The 16,646-nt window shown below is 36.9% G+C and overlaps 2 protein-coding genes across 3 annotated transcripts in view; both read left to right on the top strand.

Moving 5' to 3' along the window:
* Positions 1 to 6,830, top strand: part of LOC127953304 (cAMP-specific 3',5'-cyclic phosphodiesterase 4C-like) — a 50,589-nt gene extending 43,759 nt beyond the window's left edge. For both annotated transcript variants that reach the window (XM_052552438.1, XM_052552439.1), the window contains 6 exons: positions 814 to 978; positions 1,110 to 1,209; positions 2,251 to 2,405; positions 2,506 to 2,628; positions 2,753 to 2,935; positions 3,032 to 6,830. In XM_052552438.1, coding sequence (XP_052408398.1) covers positions 814 to 978; positions 1,110 to 1,209; positions 2,251 to 2,405; positions 2,506 to 2,628; positions 2,753 to 2,935; positions 3,032 to 3,529 — 1,224 coding nt within the window. In that variant the 3' untranslated portion in view covers positions 3,530 to 6,830. The remainder of the gene's footprint in view (positions 1 to 813; positions 979 to 1,109; positions 1,210 to 2,250; positions 2,406 to 2,505; positions 2,629 to 2,752; positions 2,936 to 3,031) is intronic.
* A 1,827-nt stretch (positions 6,831 to 8,657) lies between these two features.
* Positions 8,658 to 16,064, top strand: LOC127953310 (glucosidase 2 subunit beta). The gene is made up of 18 exons (XM_052552448.1): positions 8,658 to 8,837; positions 9,086 to 9,232; positions 9,323 to 9,439; positions 10,542 to 10,637; positions 10,725 to 10,782; positions 10,970 to 11,087; positions 11,368 to 11,497; positions 11,633 to 11,717; positions 11,810 to 11,888; positions 11,984 to 12,067; positions 12,850 to 13,008; positions 13,254 to 13,344; positions 13,440 to 13,509; positions 13,708 to 13,797; positions 13,876 to 13,950; positions 14,842 to 14,941; positions 15,022 to 15,199; positions 15,738 to 16,064. Exons 2-17 carry the CDS (start codon positions 9,139 to 9,141, stop codon positions 15,166 to 15,168), a joined length of 1,593 nt encoding a protein of 530 aa, XP_052408408.1. The 5' UTR covers positions 8,658 to 8,837; positions 9,086 to 9,138; the 3' UTR covers positions 15,169 to 15,199; positions 15,738 to 16,064.
* The last annotated feature ends 582 nt before the right edge of the window (positions 16,065 to 16,646 follow it).

Raw genomic sequence — 16,646 nt, 5'->3', positions numbered from 1 at the left:
CAATCACAAAATCGTTTCTTATAATCCCCATATCAATCTTTTACTTAGTGACAATTTTCAGTGGCTGTGTGGAAATGTGCTTGAACTTTCTGTCCTGCACATGCCACTGTGTTCTGCTGAACTAACTCACTCAACTACATAGTTAACTTTTAAAATGGATATTTTCATAATATTTCACAGAATGTTCCCTGTATCAGTGTTCCTGCTGAGTTGTGAATGTAAGTTTGCAGTCTGTTTTGAATGTGATGCAGTAAAAAAAGCATTATCAGAGAATTAATTTCCTTAATGCTGTATGTAAACATAACTGAAATATACCAGCTGAACTGAATCAAATCAGACTTGAGGCCTTAAATATAATGATAAATATATATTTCATAAATTGTTCTCACTATTTAAGAATAGCAGAGTCTAGACCACAGCTGTAACAAAAAAGGCACAGAGAAACAATATCATTGAATAACTTTTGGAATAATTTTTCCAGGCTGACGAACAATAAAAACATTGACACCTGATCAGAAACCACCCTGCTATAATAAGCTAGAGAATTTAAAGTGACAGACAAGCGTGTACTTAGAATAAACAGACTATATTGTCTGCTGCTGTGGTCGCTAATATAGATATCTTTATAGTTATCGTTCTTGGTGTGAACAAGGCTTTTTACTGGAATCAAAATACGAATCTAATTGAAACAGGAAATCAGTACTGATTCCCAGCAAAATGCTAGTTAAAACAGCAAACCTTGTTATTTATATTGACTCATGATACTTTATTTCCACTCTTTATGTTCTGTCTACAATCTGCGATGCGTTAAAGGAAAGGGATCTATTGAAGACATTTCGGATCCCAGTGGACACGTTTATCACTTATGTGATGACACTGGAAGACCACTACCATGCCAACGTGGCCTATCACAACAGCCTGCATGCCGCTGATGTCACACAGTCAACACATGTGCTGCTCTCCACACCGGCACTGGATGTGAGTATATGCCAACATGGGACTTCCAGTGCCCATGCAAAAGCAAAAAGTTTTATTATCTGAAAACAGATTTCATAGTCAGCACTGACACTTTACATAATGACCATCATACTATGGTATCTTCCCACCAGGCTGTTTTCACTGATCTTGAAATCCTGGCTGCATTGTTTGCTGCTGCCATTCATGATGTAGACCACCCTGGAGTTTCCAACCAGTTCCTCATCAACACCAGTAAGTGTACATTGTAAAAATAATGATGATGTCCTCTGAGAACTAGTTTATGGCAGCACAAAATCATAAGCCTCAACAATAAGAATGTATTCAGCTTTTTTACTGTACTTGGAACAAAAGGAACATATTTTTTAACAACCAATTTTTATATAATCTAGAAATAATATTAAGTAAAATGATACGAATACTAAATACATTTGCATTACAGATACATTTTTTATGCAAACATGAGTGATGTTTTTTTTTTACTGATGCTTCCAAGACTATCACAGATTTAATCAAACTGCATCTGTGTTAGTCAGCTTGATCATTATAAGGACGGGAAAAAATCGGTTCACATATGAATCTTGATTCTATCTTCTGCCAATTCGCATTGATTCACAAAATTCAAAAATGGTTTTTATAGTGTTATATTTAACTTGCTGACTGTACTATCAAGGGTTATTAACATGTTAGTGTTATTAATCACAGGAAGCTGCGGAAAGGGCTCAATACTTTTGCTGATGGACATACAGCTGATGTGCAAGCACAAATGCTGCCTCTCAGAAGCAATGTGACCTGAATTCGCTTTCAAAGCTTATTGCGCTTAAATGGTCAAATACACACATAATTATGTCAAAATGCACATTGTGTGGAGCACACAGTCTATGATGCCAAATGGGAACATAAAAAGCTTTGAGAAAATCAGATGTAACAGTAAATTAGATCTGTGCGTTTGTTCTTAAAGTGTAAGCAGCTTAATAAACTTTGCCGTTTGTTACATTAATGTTAATAAAATAAATAAATAAAATCCATCTGAATTAAACTGTGAGGTAATAAATGTTTCCCACCCCTTGAGATAATATATTGGTAGCTAGGCTTGCCATGGTATGTGATAATACCTGTTATTGAATTTTATACTGTTTGTTAATATACTGCATCTGAGGCTAAATATTGTAAATAAAATGGGCAAAATCAGCAAAATCGTCCTCACTTGTTTATGTAAAGGACCCAAGAAGACCCTGAAATCCGCTGATAGCCTGTCCTGCTCTGTTCTTACAGACTCAGAACTGGCATTAATGTACAATGATGAATCTGTACTGGAGAACCACCATCTGGCTGTAGGTTTCAAGCTTCTGCATGAGGAGAACTGTGACATCTTTCAGAACCTCACCAAAAGGCAACGACAGAGTCTGCGCAAGCTAGTCATCGACATGGTTAGACCCGGATGGCACTGCACTGAACCTCAGTTGTTTTTGTTTTTATTACAGAGGGTCAACATTTTTAATGGACACTTTAATTTCCTTGTCTTTCCAGGTTCTGGCAACAGACATGTCAAAGCACATGAGCTTGCTGGCAGATTTAAAGACGATGGTTGAGACCAAGAAAGTGACAAGTTCAGGTGTGCTGATGCTGGACCATTATAATGACCGAATACAGGTGTGTGTCTTTATCATGCAACAAAACAGTTCAACACTATGACATGAGTCTGTAAGTGCAGTATAGAAAAAAAAAAGACAGACTACTTAGTCACAAGTGTGTATTTGTATGTATGTGTGTGTAGGTCCTGAGGAACATGGTGCACTGTGCTGACCTTAGTAACCCAACCAAGCCCCTGGCAGTGTACAGGCAATGGACTGAGCGTATTATGGAGGAGTTCTTCCGGCAGGGCGATAAAGAGCGAGAGCGTGGGATGGAAATCAGCCCCATGTGTGACAAACACACTGCGTCTGTGGAAAAGAGTCAGGTACACGTATAAGCACCTACACAAGCATACATTCTCAACCTTCTGGCATAAGCTGCTCCTTAACGGTCTCACTACATGTTGGGTTTCATTGTTCAGGTGGGATTTATTGATTATATTGTGCATCCCCTGTGGGAGACCTGGGGGGACCTTGTCCACCCTGATGCTCAGGAAATTTTGGACACCCTTGAGGACAACCGGGACTGGTACCAAAGCACCATTCCCCAGAGCCCATCGCCACCGCCGGACGGCCCAGATAATGAGCTTGAATCCTGCACGAACAAATTCCAGTTTGAGCTCACCCTGGAGGGAGAGCCAGGACAGGACAGCACTCCCAGTCATAACCACATAGACAGCTGTGGTCAAGAGGCAAAGAAAGAAGACGAGGAGGCAGATGAAGAGGCTGAGGAGGACGAGATAGAGGAAAAAATGGAGGACGGCGAGGAGGTGACAGAGGTCGTGGTCGAGAGGTCGGGACCGAGGCGACTGCAGGTTCAGTCAGTAGTTGAAGAGGAAGATGAGAGACAGTCTGATGAGAGCCCCGTGGAGGAGACGGAGGAGGAGGAGAAGTCATCCTCTCCTACAGATGACACGTAATACTCAAGACTGAAGGAACAGCTGTCTGGCCCAGGGGGCTAAGTAGGGGCAATTCTTCAAAAACTCTGTCCCAATTCCGCTCACATAGGACTCTTCTGTTTCTGCTAGCTAGACCATGAACAGAATACGTCTTGTGTGCCAATCCAATAAGACATTTGATTTTATTTTTCAAAAAGGGAACAAAATAATATTGATATCATAGAAGTATTGAACACAGCAACTGTAGATTTGGAGTGCGAGCTGGAGTCCGTCCAGCAGCAGCAAGGGTGAGGTTTGACAGAAAACCAGAATTGCGGTGGGGTTTGTAAAGGGCCATTACGTCAGTGTAGCACTCTGGAATTTCTACACATACACAAACACACATCTACAGACATACATGCCTACATTTTAACCTTATATAACAATACCACAGCACATGCAAACACACAGCTGTGTGTCTGTGTATGTGTTCAGGGGGCTTGGATCTGAAAGGAATCTCTTTGGGAAAAAGCCATCATAAAAAGGAGCATCAGTGTCAATAATCAGTTTTTAAAGCATTCTAACAGCGACTTGAATCCTCAGAATTCACACGCTGAGTGAAATCTGAGACTCTTTTTCAATTTCTGTCATAGAGAGAACACAGTTGCATCTGCCGGGAGAAAATAAGATAACGTCTGCTGTCCAGAAGACTGTGGAGGGATGAGTATGTCGGAAATGATTTGTTAGTGGGTCCCACCCCCTCTTACCCTTTACCCAGGAGTGCTACCAGTGCAAGATGGCCGTGTGCCTTTCAGAAACACCAGCTTCAACTCTGGAGCTGTTGTGAAGCAATGCATTGTGGGACAGGGGTGTCTGCTTTTGTCTTCATTTTTGATTGTCTCTTTCTCTTTTTAAGCAATCTATCTCCATTGAATATGGTTCGTGCCAGCATGGAGCATTCACATTGTCTTTGCAATAGTTCCTGCTCTCATCTGTCAGTCTTCCTCTGTTGCGTTCAAGCCAACCAAGCATTTAGGGCCAACATTAGATTTATCACTGTCATTGCTTACAAACTGCCCTCACTTTCCATGTGAATAATTAATGATAGTCACTTTCTGAGGATAAGCCATGTGACGCTTTGAAACATATGTTTTGCCTTCTTTTTATTTTGTTTTGTTATGTCCATTCCTGCCAAATTTGTAAAAGCAACAGTCTCGTCAACTGCAGGACACATTCGCACAGACTCTCTCACCTTCACCCACTCATGCTGGTAATGCATTCTCTACACCACAACACACTAAGTTATGTATTGCCAAAGGAATGAGTGCTAAACTGATAAGTTGGAGGAGCCTCGATCAGTCGCTAGAACAGAGGATGGGGAGAGAAGTTGAAGCATATCTGAGAGAGAAAGACGTTGGTGGCTAGATGTTGGAAAGACATGCAGCCATATTGAGTTTGATGCTTTTTTGCCTTAATGTCAACTGTAGGGTTTCTACCTGTCATTTTGTGGAATAATAAGATGTTGGCATTAGATCCCAGATTATTTGTTTCATGTCTTATATGCCTTCCTAAATAAATTCACAATAGCTCCATCTGGAGGTGTTGGGTATTTTTTCTGCATGGCAAAGTGACTGTAATGCAGTACAGACAGAAAGCAGGTCATACCATTAAAGGAAACTGTTGCTCGTCTAATGTATTTCATGTCCAGCATCTTTTAGTGGTGTCTATTTGACTTTCACCAACGTTTAAAGGGAGACAGAGAGAGACAGAATGAAAAGAATGAATGAGAATGAGTTCTCAGGTTGATGTTAGATTTGCAATATTGCCTCTCTCTTCTCTCAGAATTTGGTTTGGTTTGGTTTTAGTTCAGTTGAATGAATCAATTGTTGCTATATTGTGAGTATCCCTCTTGAAATAAAATGGCAAGCTAGTTCCTGCTGGTCAGTAGCTTAGCTTTAGACAAGCCTGTGCCGGTCAGAGCAGTAACTCGAGGTCAAACCAGTACCTATGTGATAACTGAACTCGTCTGTGACAGGATTAGAGGATGTCACGGTGAAAGTTTTCATTTGGTGGACTACAGGAGGAAAGGCCGAGGTTACACGATCGGTTTGTGTGATTCCCATAAACATTTGCCTGTCTTACCTTAAAATTGCTTTGTTGTGTGGCTTTACGTTAATGTTGTGAGCACTACGCTAACAAATAATATTTGCCATTTTAACACGACACTGTAGCAATTGTTTCTTATTAAGAAATTATTCAAATTAATTCCTTGCTGCCATTCTTTTGGGATATCAAAAGGAAAAACAAGTGTTTTCTTTGAACAGTTTGTGTACAGTTTTTATTTTTGTATCATTCTGGTTTGATGGTTTGGAAATCAAAAAACTACTATCTAATATAAATAGTAGACGAATCACTGCTTGTTTTGTATATACTGTAATGTTGAATTGTAAATTTGAAATCTCTCAGAATCAGTCACTGTCCCAATGAATCACTTTTAGTTATACTGAACTGTAGTTGAATTGTGGAATTTCATCATTTCATTTATTTCTCTTGTCATCTCCCTGCCATTCATTTGGGGGATTTTAGTCAACCTCCCACCACCTTTAAATGTGAATATTTGAAATGTATTGGAAAACAGACTAATCATCCATTGTTTCTAAAAACTTGTCTTTACCAGCACTTTATTTTTTCTGTAGGAAGCTGTTGTGAGATGGCTGATATCAGGGGAATGGTATAGAGTGTTGTATAGCATGGCACAGAGTAAGCACTTTGAATGGCTTGGTCCAAACGTCGTCTCTTTGGTCCTCAATGCCATTTTCTGCTAAAGCACTGAGCAACATCAGCTACTCTGTGTCAATAATCTAGACTGTAATGGCTTTTAATAGGGTTTTTAAATACTTCTGTGAGGTTAATGACCAAGAGACAGTCGGAAAGATGATGAGGCTGAATCGGAGAACAGTTTTTCTTTGTACTTTGAAGTCACGCCTCATGAGACTCTCCAATGAAATTATTCTCTGGGCTTTAAATAATATGTTACTTGTTCACAAGTTATGGTAATAATATAAATGAAAAAGAAAACACAGGAAAATGATTGTAATATTTGTACATTATATTGCTGTAATGTGTATAATGTGTCCAAGTTATTTTATATTATATTATTTTTATGAAAGGTTTTCCTCTGAGAGAACTAAGTTGTCATTTTGTGAATAAAATGCATTTAATAAGCAAACAGCTATATATAAAAAACAAATATATAAATATATACCAGTATATTTTTTTCTTTCACTGTTCAGTACTGTAAAGTGTGTTGAAAATACAAATAAAGGACGATTTTTCTAATAAATGCAATATCTGAATTATTATTATTTTATTTTTTTTGATCTGCAATCTCACAACTGCAACATGTAACCAGGCTGATTTCTGTGTATGATCACTACACGCCTCATGACAAAAAAACACCGAAAATATTTTGCATCATCTGTTTAGAAGATGAAGTGGTATTTAGCAAAACAGTAGTTAATATATATTTGGTGAGAGAGTTACAGTCAGTAATGTGTGACACTTTACTGACCCCTACAGACTGGCTTTATTTAAAGACAAAGGTTTCTAGTAAAACACAATTGTTGAATGGTTGCTGTATTATTGTTAAAAACTGAAGGTTTTTTTTTTTTTTTTTTTACATTTTTAGTAGCTTAATAATGTATACACTCTGAAGCTGTCCTATATAGGACCTGTGATTTTTTTTTTTTTTTTCATTTAAAATAAAACAATTTCTATATATTTAAGTATAAATTATTAATGAAAGAGAAGTGTTAATAACCCATTTAAGACGTCATTTCACTGTTTAAATATGTGAGAATAGGAAAAATGTCTTTAAATTGAAGGTAGGGGGCAGAGTTGTGTCACCAACTACACTAGAACTTGCATTTCCCTGTGTTTAGTTTTTGTAAGATGCTCTTTACAATAAATTATAATATATTGTTTAAATGTTTGGTAACAAAACAACATCCACTATTTTCTCTTATGGTACAGCTCTCACCTGCATGTGACGTAGTTTTATCCTCATGACCTCCTCTTTATCCTTTGACCTGGCTATATTAAAGCAAACATTCAGTCAGTTAATCATCATACATGAAACCGTTCATAACGCCTTTTTGTTATACAGTTACTTTTTGATAACTATATTCTGTGGTACTTTTAACCATGGAACTTTAGACAAAGTTACAAATTAAGCTTTGTTTAAAGGTATTATAATAGCTGGACTTTGTTATAGTCATTTGGAAATTCAGTTAATAGCCTCGTTAATACGGCCACAGTTGCCTATTTGTCAAAATTTACTAACTATTTACCTGAAGTCCTGAAACTTTGGGTTAAAATAAGTTCTCAGACCTAAATTACCCAACCCATTACTAATTTAAATCCTTACAAACATTTTAAACAACTCGTATGCGGTTAAAATAAGTTTAGCACAGTCAGCGAGTAGCTACAACATAGGCTTGCAGAAAAACCGCGCGCGGGCTTTTCGCACGTCACGTGAACACATTGTTTTCATTTCATGCTTCAATTATTCCTGAAATAATGATTATGTTTACAATTATTTATGCAAAAAAGGATTTAATCCTGCCACTGTGTTGGAAGGAGCTGATCTGTCAGTAGGTTATTTAAATTATTTAAATTTAAATGAAATTATAAAGAAAGAAAGAAACGATTGAATAAATACGTTTAAAAATAAATAGATACACAAATAAACCAAAACATAAACGAAAAAAAAGTAAATAAAAGTTAAATACGAATACAAAAATTAGAAATAAATACAGAAAATACCAAATAAAGGAAAAGAGTAATAAAAAATACATTCAGGATTAATTTTATTACAAATGTACTGTATTTTTTTTTTTTTTTTATCAAGTCGTTTATTTATTTATTTATTTAATTATATATTTGTTTGGTTATTTTTTATTTCTGCAGGTTTGGTCCTCCATAGGTGGGACGCTTTGCCTAAATATATGGTAGCTGATTTATTATTACGCATATCATTGATTTTGCTAAAAAAAAAAAAAAAAAGCTAAAAAAATAAATAAATAAATGAAAAAGGCAAATCCATCCTTTTTATGACTGCATTACCCACAATGCCGCATTCCTCCGCTTGAATCCACCAATCACATGAGAACACCGCTCATCTTGGTGACGTAACAAACGGTGTAAGAGCGCTCTTCGGAAGTTACTGTCTTACAATTTTTTTTTTTAGATCTCTTTGACTAATTATACAAGCGCACATATCATTTAGGCGCTGTTTATTGAAACATTATACTTCCTATCGTGACACTGCATTGTTTATCACTTCAGATCGGTGAGTATTTGAGTGTGCTCGGCTGGCCGTGTGTGCGGAAGCCATTTCAGATTGAATTAACGAGCATGATGCAAATAAGACATTTTATAGACGGATTTATCTGCGACCATCACTTGAATGAAGAATAACGTTGATTTGTTTAGCCTTTTGTAAACCATTGGTATGAGATCTGTGTTTATGAATGGATTAGATGTACTGTGAGATGATGTTCAGTTGAACAATGCACTGTGCCTTTATTTTGCTCCGAGGTCACACGCCTCTGGTGGGAGTCTGCGTTTGTCCCTTCTTTTCCTGAGGCATCATGACCTGCCTGCACCTGCTGGTGACTTTGGGCTTTGCTGTCAGCTTGGGGACAACTGTAGAGATTCAGCGGCCACGAGGAGTGCCACTGACAAGTAAAGTCATATATCATTTATCATTTATTCTGCATTAAACCACATTCTGGTCTAACTGGCTTAACTCATATTTTGTCAAAAAAAATAAAGAGAAACATTTTTATGAGGAGAACAAGCCTTTCACCTGTCTCGATGGATCCCGGACTATTCCTTTTGACCGTGTGAATGATGACTACTGTGACTGCAAGGATGGTTCAGATGAGCCAGGTACTTCATTTTTTAATTTGGTTTATAATTTAAGAAGCATCTTGCAAGTCTTTAATTGAGAGCTTCTCTCCTCCGATTTATATTTAAAGTCATTTAGCAGTGAAACGCTTTCCTGAAAACTCTGCCTAGTTTTTACATTTAAAAGGTTGTTAAAGGGTATCAATTACTCACCCTCATGTCATTTCAAACCATAAAACATTTGTTTTGCATAGAGATATTTCTATGCTTTTTTTTTTAATTCATGCTGCTGAAACTTTGGAAGTGTCAAAAATTTCATAAATGCATTGTAAAAGTAAATCATTGGTATGGTAAAAGTCTTCTAAAGAGACATGATCACTTTATATGGTGAGTAGATTTAATTTAGGCTTTTACTGACATATAAACATTGATCAACACTAGTTAATCACGATCAATCGCATCCAAGATAGAAGTTTTTGTTTACATAATATGTGCACATTGTGTGTATATTTATTAAGTATATATAAATACACACACTAAATATATTTTGAAAATATTTGCATGTGTATACACTAATATATTTATATATTTTATATCATATAAATATATTTAATATAAAAATAACATTTTTCTTAAATATATACATTTGTATTTATATATGCATAATAAACGTACACAGTATACACACATTTTGTAAACAAAAACTTTAGCTTTATAACTATAAACACTATATGTGTTGGACAGCACGTATATAAAGCATATCAAATATGATAAACGGAAGCTTTGACATTCTTGTGTGACACTCAGGAACAAAACTGTGTTTGTGCTATAACAAAAATGTGCTAAAAAACAACAAATAAGGGCTAAATATTACTCTATGCATACATATTAATAATAATAAAAAATCCTGCATGGCTTCCTTTCTTGTATGAAACACAAAAGAAGACATCTAAAAGAATACAAACGCTGCCCTTTTTCATTCAATCCGTGGAAGTGAATGAAGAGTATGACTTCATTGTGTTGAAAGAGAAAGAGGTTGAGTACAACAGATCTCAGAGTTGTAATATTGTGTGTGAACTGTCTTCAGTACATGATGCCGTATAGTTTGGCATCGTGCGTGACAGTTGTTTCTGTCGGTCCTCAGGCACCGCTGCTTGTCCGAATGGCAGCTTCCATTGCACCAATGCTGGTTACAGGCCCATGTTTATCCCATCCTCCCGGATTAATGATGGCATCTGTGGTAAGATGACTCTGCATTTGGAAATTTCTCCTCAGCAGTGTTCAATGAATGGAATGGTATTACATTTGAAATCTTTCCTCACCACAGACTGCTGCGACACTACTGATGAGTACAACAGCGGAGCCATATGTGAAAATACCTGCAAGTGAGTTCTCTATTTTTTTTTTTTTGCGCTGTAGAAATGTTAAATGGCATAAAAATAAATGCAGCACACATTTGTTTTTATGAGAACAAAGATCTGTGAAAATATTTATTTGTTTTACTTTCCAGTTTTACTTATGATGCAAAGGCTATAAGCACATTGATATATGAGCGATTTGTTTGGTTCTTAGGGAACTAGGTCGTAAAGAGCGGGAAGTTCTGCAGAAGATGGCTGAGATCACCAAAGAGGGCTTTCTCCTGAAGCAGCAGCTCATTGAGGAAGCCAAGAAAGGACGAGAAGAAAAGCAGGTAAGATTTGTCATAATGCTTCGGTTTCCTTTTTTATCATCATACACTTTGTTCAGCTGCTAGTGTTGCAAAAATCTTAGCGAATGTTAGTTTTTAAACATGATCAAATGTTGCAGTCATATTTGCTTTGCTTGGTTTTTTTTTGTTTTTATTGTACTCTCACATGCAACAGAAATCATCCAGTTCCCACATTAAAGGATTGCCTGTATGCGGTGCACTTTAAAAAAAACAATTTCTGTCTGAAGGTTTTGGCAAATGTAAAATGCTATCTCTTCTGTAGGGTAAAGTGACTGATATGCAGGAAAATAAGAAACAGCTCGAGGAGAAAGTAGAAGCACTGAGGACGGTGAAAGAGACTGCAGAGCAGCCTGAGAAGGAAGCTAAAGAGCGCCACCTCAAGGCCTGGGAAGGTGAGTGAAGCTGCTAATTTATATATCTTTAATCCATGTGAAAACTGACTTATAGCGTTTAGTTTGCAGGCTGGCTCATTTCATCAAATGTTTGTCATTAATGCTGATCTAATCTGTTTTTTAACTTTATTCCAGAGCAAAAGGCAGCTGTTCGCTTGGAGAAGGACAAAGCCAAAATGGCAGAAGCCTTTTCGGAGCTGGATGATAATGCAGATGGCTTGTAAGTGCCAATGATTATATATTTTCTCTCTCTCTCTGATTGTGCATATAGCTAGAGAATGAATTTAATCTGTCGTGTTGTCTCTGTGTCAGTGTGTCTGTTTCTGAGCTTCAGTCTCATGTTGAACTGGACCCAGATGCTGATGGCACACTTACTGAAACTGAAGTCCAGGTGTGTTTGCATTTAAGCATTTCTCAGTCAAAATGTGCTTGCTATCTTTGAGTCTATTGGCACTAATTTAGAAGCCTGCTTTGTGATTTATTCAGGGACTGATGGGAGGAGCTGCGCAGGTGGACACGTCAACATTTGAGAGTGTTTGGACCAACATTAAAGACAAATACCACTCAGAGGTTAGTAGAGACGTCACGTTGGATGACTTCTGAGGTTGTTTTTGGTAACACTTTGTGTCATATTAAATTTCTTTAAAATAATTAAGATGCAGACAATCAAAGTGATAAAGCTATATAAACTATAACAAAAATGAACATATAAAATGAAAACATTAAGTATGACAAGTAGCCATTTAACTACATTTTGTAATTGATATGCTTAATTTATTATACAAAGATATAAAAAGTAATAACTTACTATTAACTAACTATACATATAATTTATACATGCATCTTTTGCATGACTTTCCCTATAATGAAATAATCTCATTCTGTTTCCTCTTCTTTCTTTTTTTTAGATAAATTATTAAATGGCTCAACATCCTTGTTAACAATATTAGTTATTTACGCTGCCTTTTAAAACTATGGGATCATTACCAATTTTTTTTATTTTTGTAAAAGTGTCTTATGCTCACCAAGGCTGCATTTATTTGATCAATAATACATTAAAAAGAGTTACATCGTGGAATATTGTTGCAATTAAAACGTACTGTTTTCTATATCACTGTGTTTTAAAAGTGAGTTCATACACGTGATTGCAAAGCTGAATTTATTTATCAGCGTTTATTTTAAATAGAAACTTGTACTTTAAATTGTCTTTTAATTTGATAACATGTCTTGCTTTATGTCATGTCTACTTGGTGTAAAAGAAACAAAACAAATCAGATTTTCTGTAATTCCACGTTCATTGAACTCAAGAGCCCATTAGCATGTATTTTGACTGTTCCTCCGTTCTCTCTCAGTCCCAGCCTGAGGAACCTGCCCCAGTGGAAACGCCTCCAGATGAAGTGAAGGAACCAGTTGTAGACAATGACTCCGAGCCGTACCCAGAAGACGACATCTCTGAGGAAGATGACGAGGAAGAGGATGACGAAGATGATTATCATGAAGACGATGATAAGGTGAGTGTGTGTATCGCACAGAAAACCTGTGCGAGCATTAACTTCAATGGTGTTTAGATCCACAGTGACATTTTGATTCTTCTATTAACACTTCTCCTCTTGACATTTAAAGTCCTTAACCTTTAACTCATGTCCTGAGGCGCAGTGGCAAAGGTCTTACAACAAGTGTGCTATAACTCATGCTCACCGTACTGTGCAGGTGTAAAAATGATATCTGTATATGAGCGTGGTTGTGTTTTGTGCAGGCGCCGCCCACCGTTAAGACTCCAGAGAAGAGTCAGGAAGACGAGGAAGCCATGCCACCCTATGACCCAGACACCGAGGCCCTCATCGAAGGTTGGCTCTGCTGCCGGTCCTATTCATCAATCCGTTTGTACTCATCGAGCTGTTCATTGTCTTGCTCTGCTAACCAACTGTTCTCTGGTTCACAGCTGCTCAGAAGGCCAGAGATGACTTTGAGGATTCAGAGAAAGCTCTTCGGGAGATGGACGATCAAATCAGGTTTGTTCAATGCTGCTGTCTTCCACAAAATGGTCAAAAGAAGTTGAGTTTGAAATCAAGTGGGAGTGTAGCGAACTGAAATTCTCATTGGTCGGAGTTTGACTTATGGTTGCATCACTTGTGTCCTTCGATGCATACGCAGTGTTCTCTGACGCCGGTGCGCAGGGGTGTTGAGTTTTCCTTTTGATTGTGTTGCAGAAATATTGAAAAGGAGCTGTCGTTTGATTTCGGCCCTGATGCCGAGTTCACCTACATGTACAGCCAGTGCTACGAACTTACCACTAGCGAGTAAGTGAAACCAGCGTTTGTTGTTTTGGAGTGATATTTTTGTGCTGTGATTTATTTCTGTGTTCTGTTTGCTTTTAGGTACGTCTACAGGCTCTGTCCTTTCAACCGGGTTTCACAGAAACCCAAGTATGGGGGCTCAGAGACCAACCTTGGGTAAGAAAAACAGCTTAAACCAGAGCAACCAGGGTGGTTTGGTTTTAGAGGTTTTTGGGCACTTTTCAGTTCCTTTGATTATGCAAGGATGCATTAAGTTGATCAGAAGCAACAGTGAAGACTTTTACAGTTTTTATAAAGATTTCAGTTTACATTAATTATTTACAAAAATTGTTTTTTTTACATTCATAATCAGAAATTTTTCTTGAGCAGCAGATAAGCATATTAGAATAATTTCTGAAGAATCACGTGACGCTAAAAACTGGAGTAATGATACTGAGGGAAACAAAGCTTTGCATCACAGGAATAAGTTATATTTTAAAATATATAAAAATGGAAAACATTTTTATAATATTTCACAGTATTAATGTTTTTATTTTGATCAAATAAATGCAGTATTCATGAGAATAAGACTCTTTAAAAAACATTTGCTATTTAACACTTATTTAAAGGTAATTTTTAAAACTAATATTTTAGTAGCACTTTTAAATATGATCTTTTTTGAAAACCTCAAAATGAATAACCCCTTTGTTTTTCGTGACATTATAATCTTGTAATGCTTCAGCGTCTAAATTTACTTCTTTTTAAAATTAACTTTTTTTTTTTGGGATCTCCTATAATTCACAGTCTCTGACTCACAGCTTTTAATATTACCTTATGTAGTGGTATGAGTCGTATACTTTTTTTATTTTTTATTATGATGCATCGATAGCAATCAACTAAACACCTGATTGGTGTTAACAGCCTAAACCTGTTAAGACCAGCAAACCACCGTAGACCGGTTTTAGCTTTTTCTTTTCTTCAATACCACATCACTTTGTCATCACATTTTGCAGTATCATGGCGTGAGTGTTTTTGACAGTATTTAATAAAAGTTCCTCACGTTCCCAGGACATGGGGAAGTTGGTCAGGGCCTGAAAATAATAAGTACTTGGTGATGAAATACGAGCATGGCACTGGGTGCTGGCAAGGTCCGAACAGATCAACTACAGTAAGTACCGGCTCTTTCATTGCTTCCTCTGTGCCATTCACGCTGGGAGTTTTTCTGCTAAGTGTGTCTTTGTGTGGTAGGTGAAGCTGACTTGTGGGAAGGAGACTGTGGTGACCTCGACGTCGGAGCCGAGTCGCTGTGAATACCTAATGGAGTTCACCACTCCTGCAGTGTGCCAAGAGCCAAACAACACTGAGCGCTCGCCACATGGCCACGAGGAGCTCTAGTCTCCACGAGGAGCTTGCTGATGCAATTATCGTAGGGTCTAAATCGGTTTTAAGCATTTTTCGCACTTTGAATGTAATGGATTCTGGGTTTTGCCAAGTCTTGACAGTTTACTGCAGGTTTTGTTAATAGATTCATTAGCCTTCGTGTATGTGCAACATTATGAACTTTATAACTGAAGACAGTTCTGTATATAATATTGCTTCGTTCCACCAATGCATGCACCAATGATCAACAACATTTGCATTCTGTTTATATCAAATTTGGAAAACTGTCTTTAGCTGTCTGGAGCAAGTGTGCATATGTCAAGAATTATACACGAAAGATCTTGTTTTGTCTGGAGTTGTAGCTTAAACGCCTTTGACTTTGTTCAGATTACAGTAAACTAACTTGCAAATTTCTTGAAATCAGCTTTTGCATCTATACTGATGCACACTGTGCATTATCATCAATTTATGACCCTAAAGTGCAGTTAAATGTGTATTATGTTCTTCAGAATACATTAAATGTTTGCGTGTGGAGACAAATCAATATTAACTTTTCCCCCCTTCTCTGTCTCTTGGGTCTGTAGGTTGTTGCTCTGTGGGAACATTAACTTCATTTCCTGTTCAGGCTGTTTAAGAACCTCTTCCATTAGTTGTGAATCTGCTAAATGAGGCTGGGAGAACATTACATGTGATAAACTGCAATGTGTTGTTGTTTTTACTGGGGTAAACTCTGATCTCTTTACATTCCATGGATAATTATGAAATTCAACAAAAATAATTGTGACTTGTTCAAAAATGTACTCTACTGTCTAGTTTATGAACACAGTCTGATAGCCTTTTTCCCTTTGGCTGCGTAAGAAAAACTGTGACGGTTAAGCACTTTTGAAATAAATTCAACTTCATATTTCAAACATTGTTGTGGCTTGTTGAAAAATGATCTTAGTTGTCCTAAATGAAACCGATTCAGGATCAGTGCTGGGTATTAGCTGATAACAATTAAGATGGATTAAATAATCAGGTTCCAAGAATTAGTATTAGATTACCGTATATTACTTTTTAAAATACTGTGAGTCAAACTACAGTTATGATTATGCAATGATTACATATTATTCACACAATAGCAATAAATCATTCATTCCTAAAATAGCCTACTGCTCGTATACATGCATTCAGAAAGCCTTCCAGTTTTGTGGACATCCACACAAAGACACTAGTCACTAGTCAGGTGGATCTAAATACACAAAACATTGAGAGGTCACACGGTATTTGAGCACTGGATGTACAAAAAATCATACCAATTTTAAGTGTTGCATCAACTACACGTTAGTGTTTGTTTGAATTATCACTCGGTTATTTAACTACATATTACAATTTCTTTGGAAGGCTTTTGTCTTTTTAACCACATTAAATGCACAAACTTGTTATTTCTTATTTACATGTAATGCAGGAATTCTTAGCTTTTTTTTTTTTTGGTAGCTGAACCTCTTTCGTTT

Source organism: Carassius gibelio, chromosome B3 (assembly GCF_023724105.1).
Source record: "Carassius gibelio isolate Cgi1373 ecotype wild population from Czech Republic chromosome B3, carGib1.2-hapl.c, whole genome shotgun sequence".
NCBI lineage: Eukaryota > Metazoa > Chordata > Actinopteri > Cypriniformes > Cyprinidae > Carassius > Carassius gibelio.
Note: the sequence above shows the minus strand (reverse complement) of the source record. Positions and strands in the feature narration are given on the sequence as shown.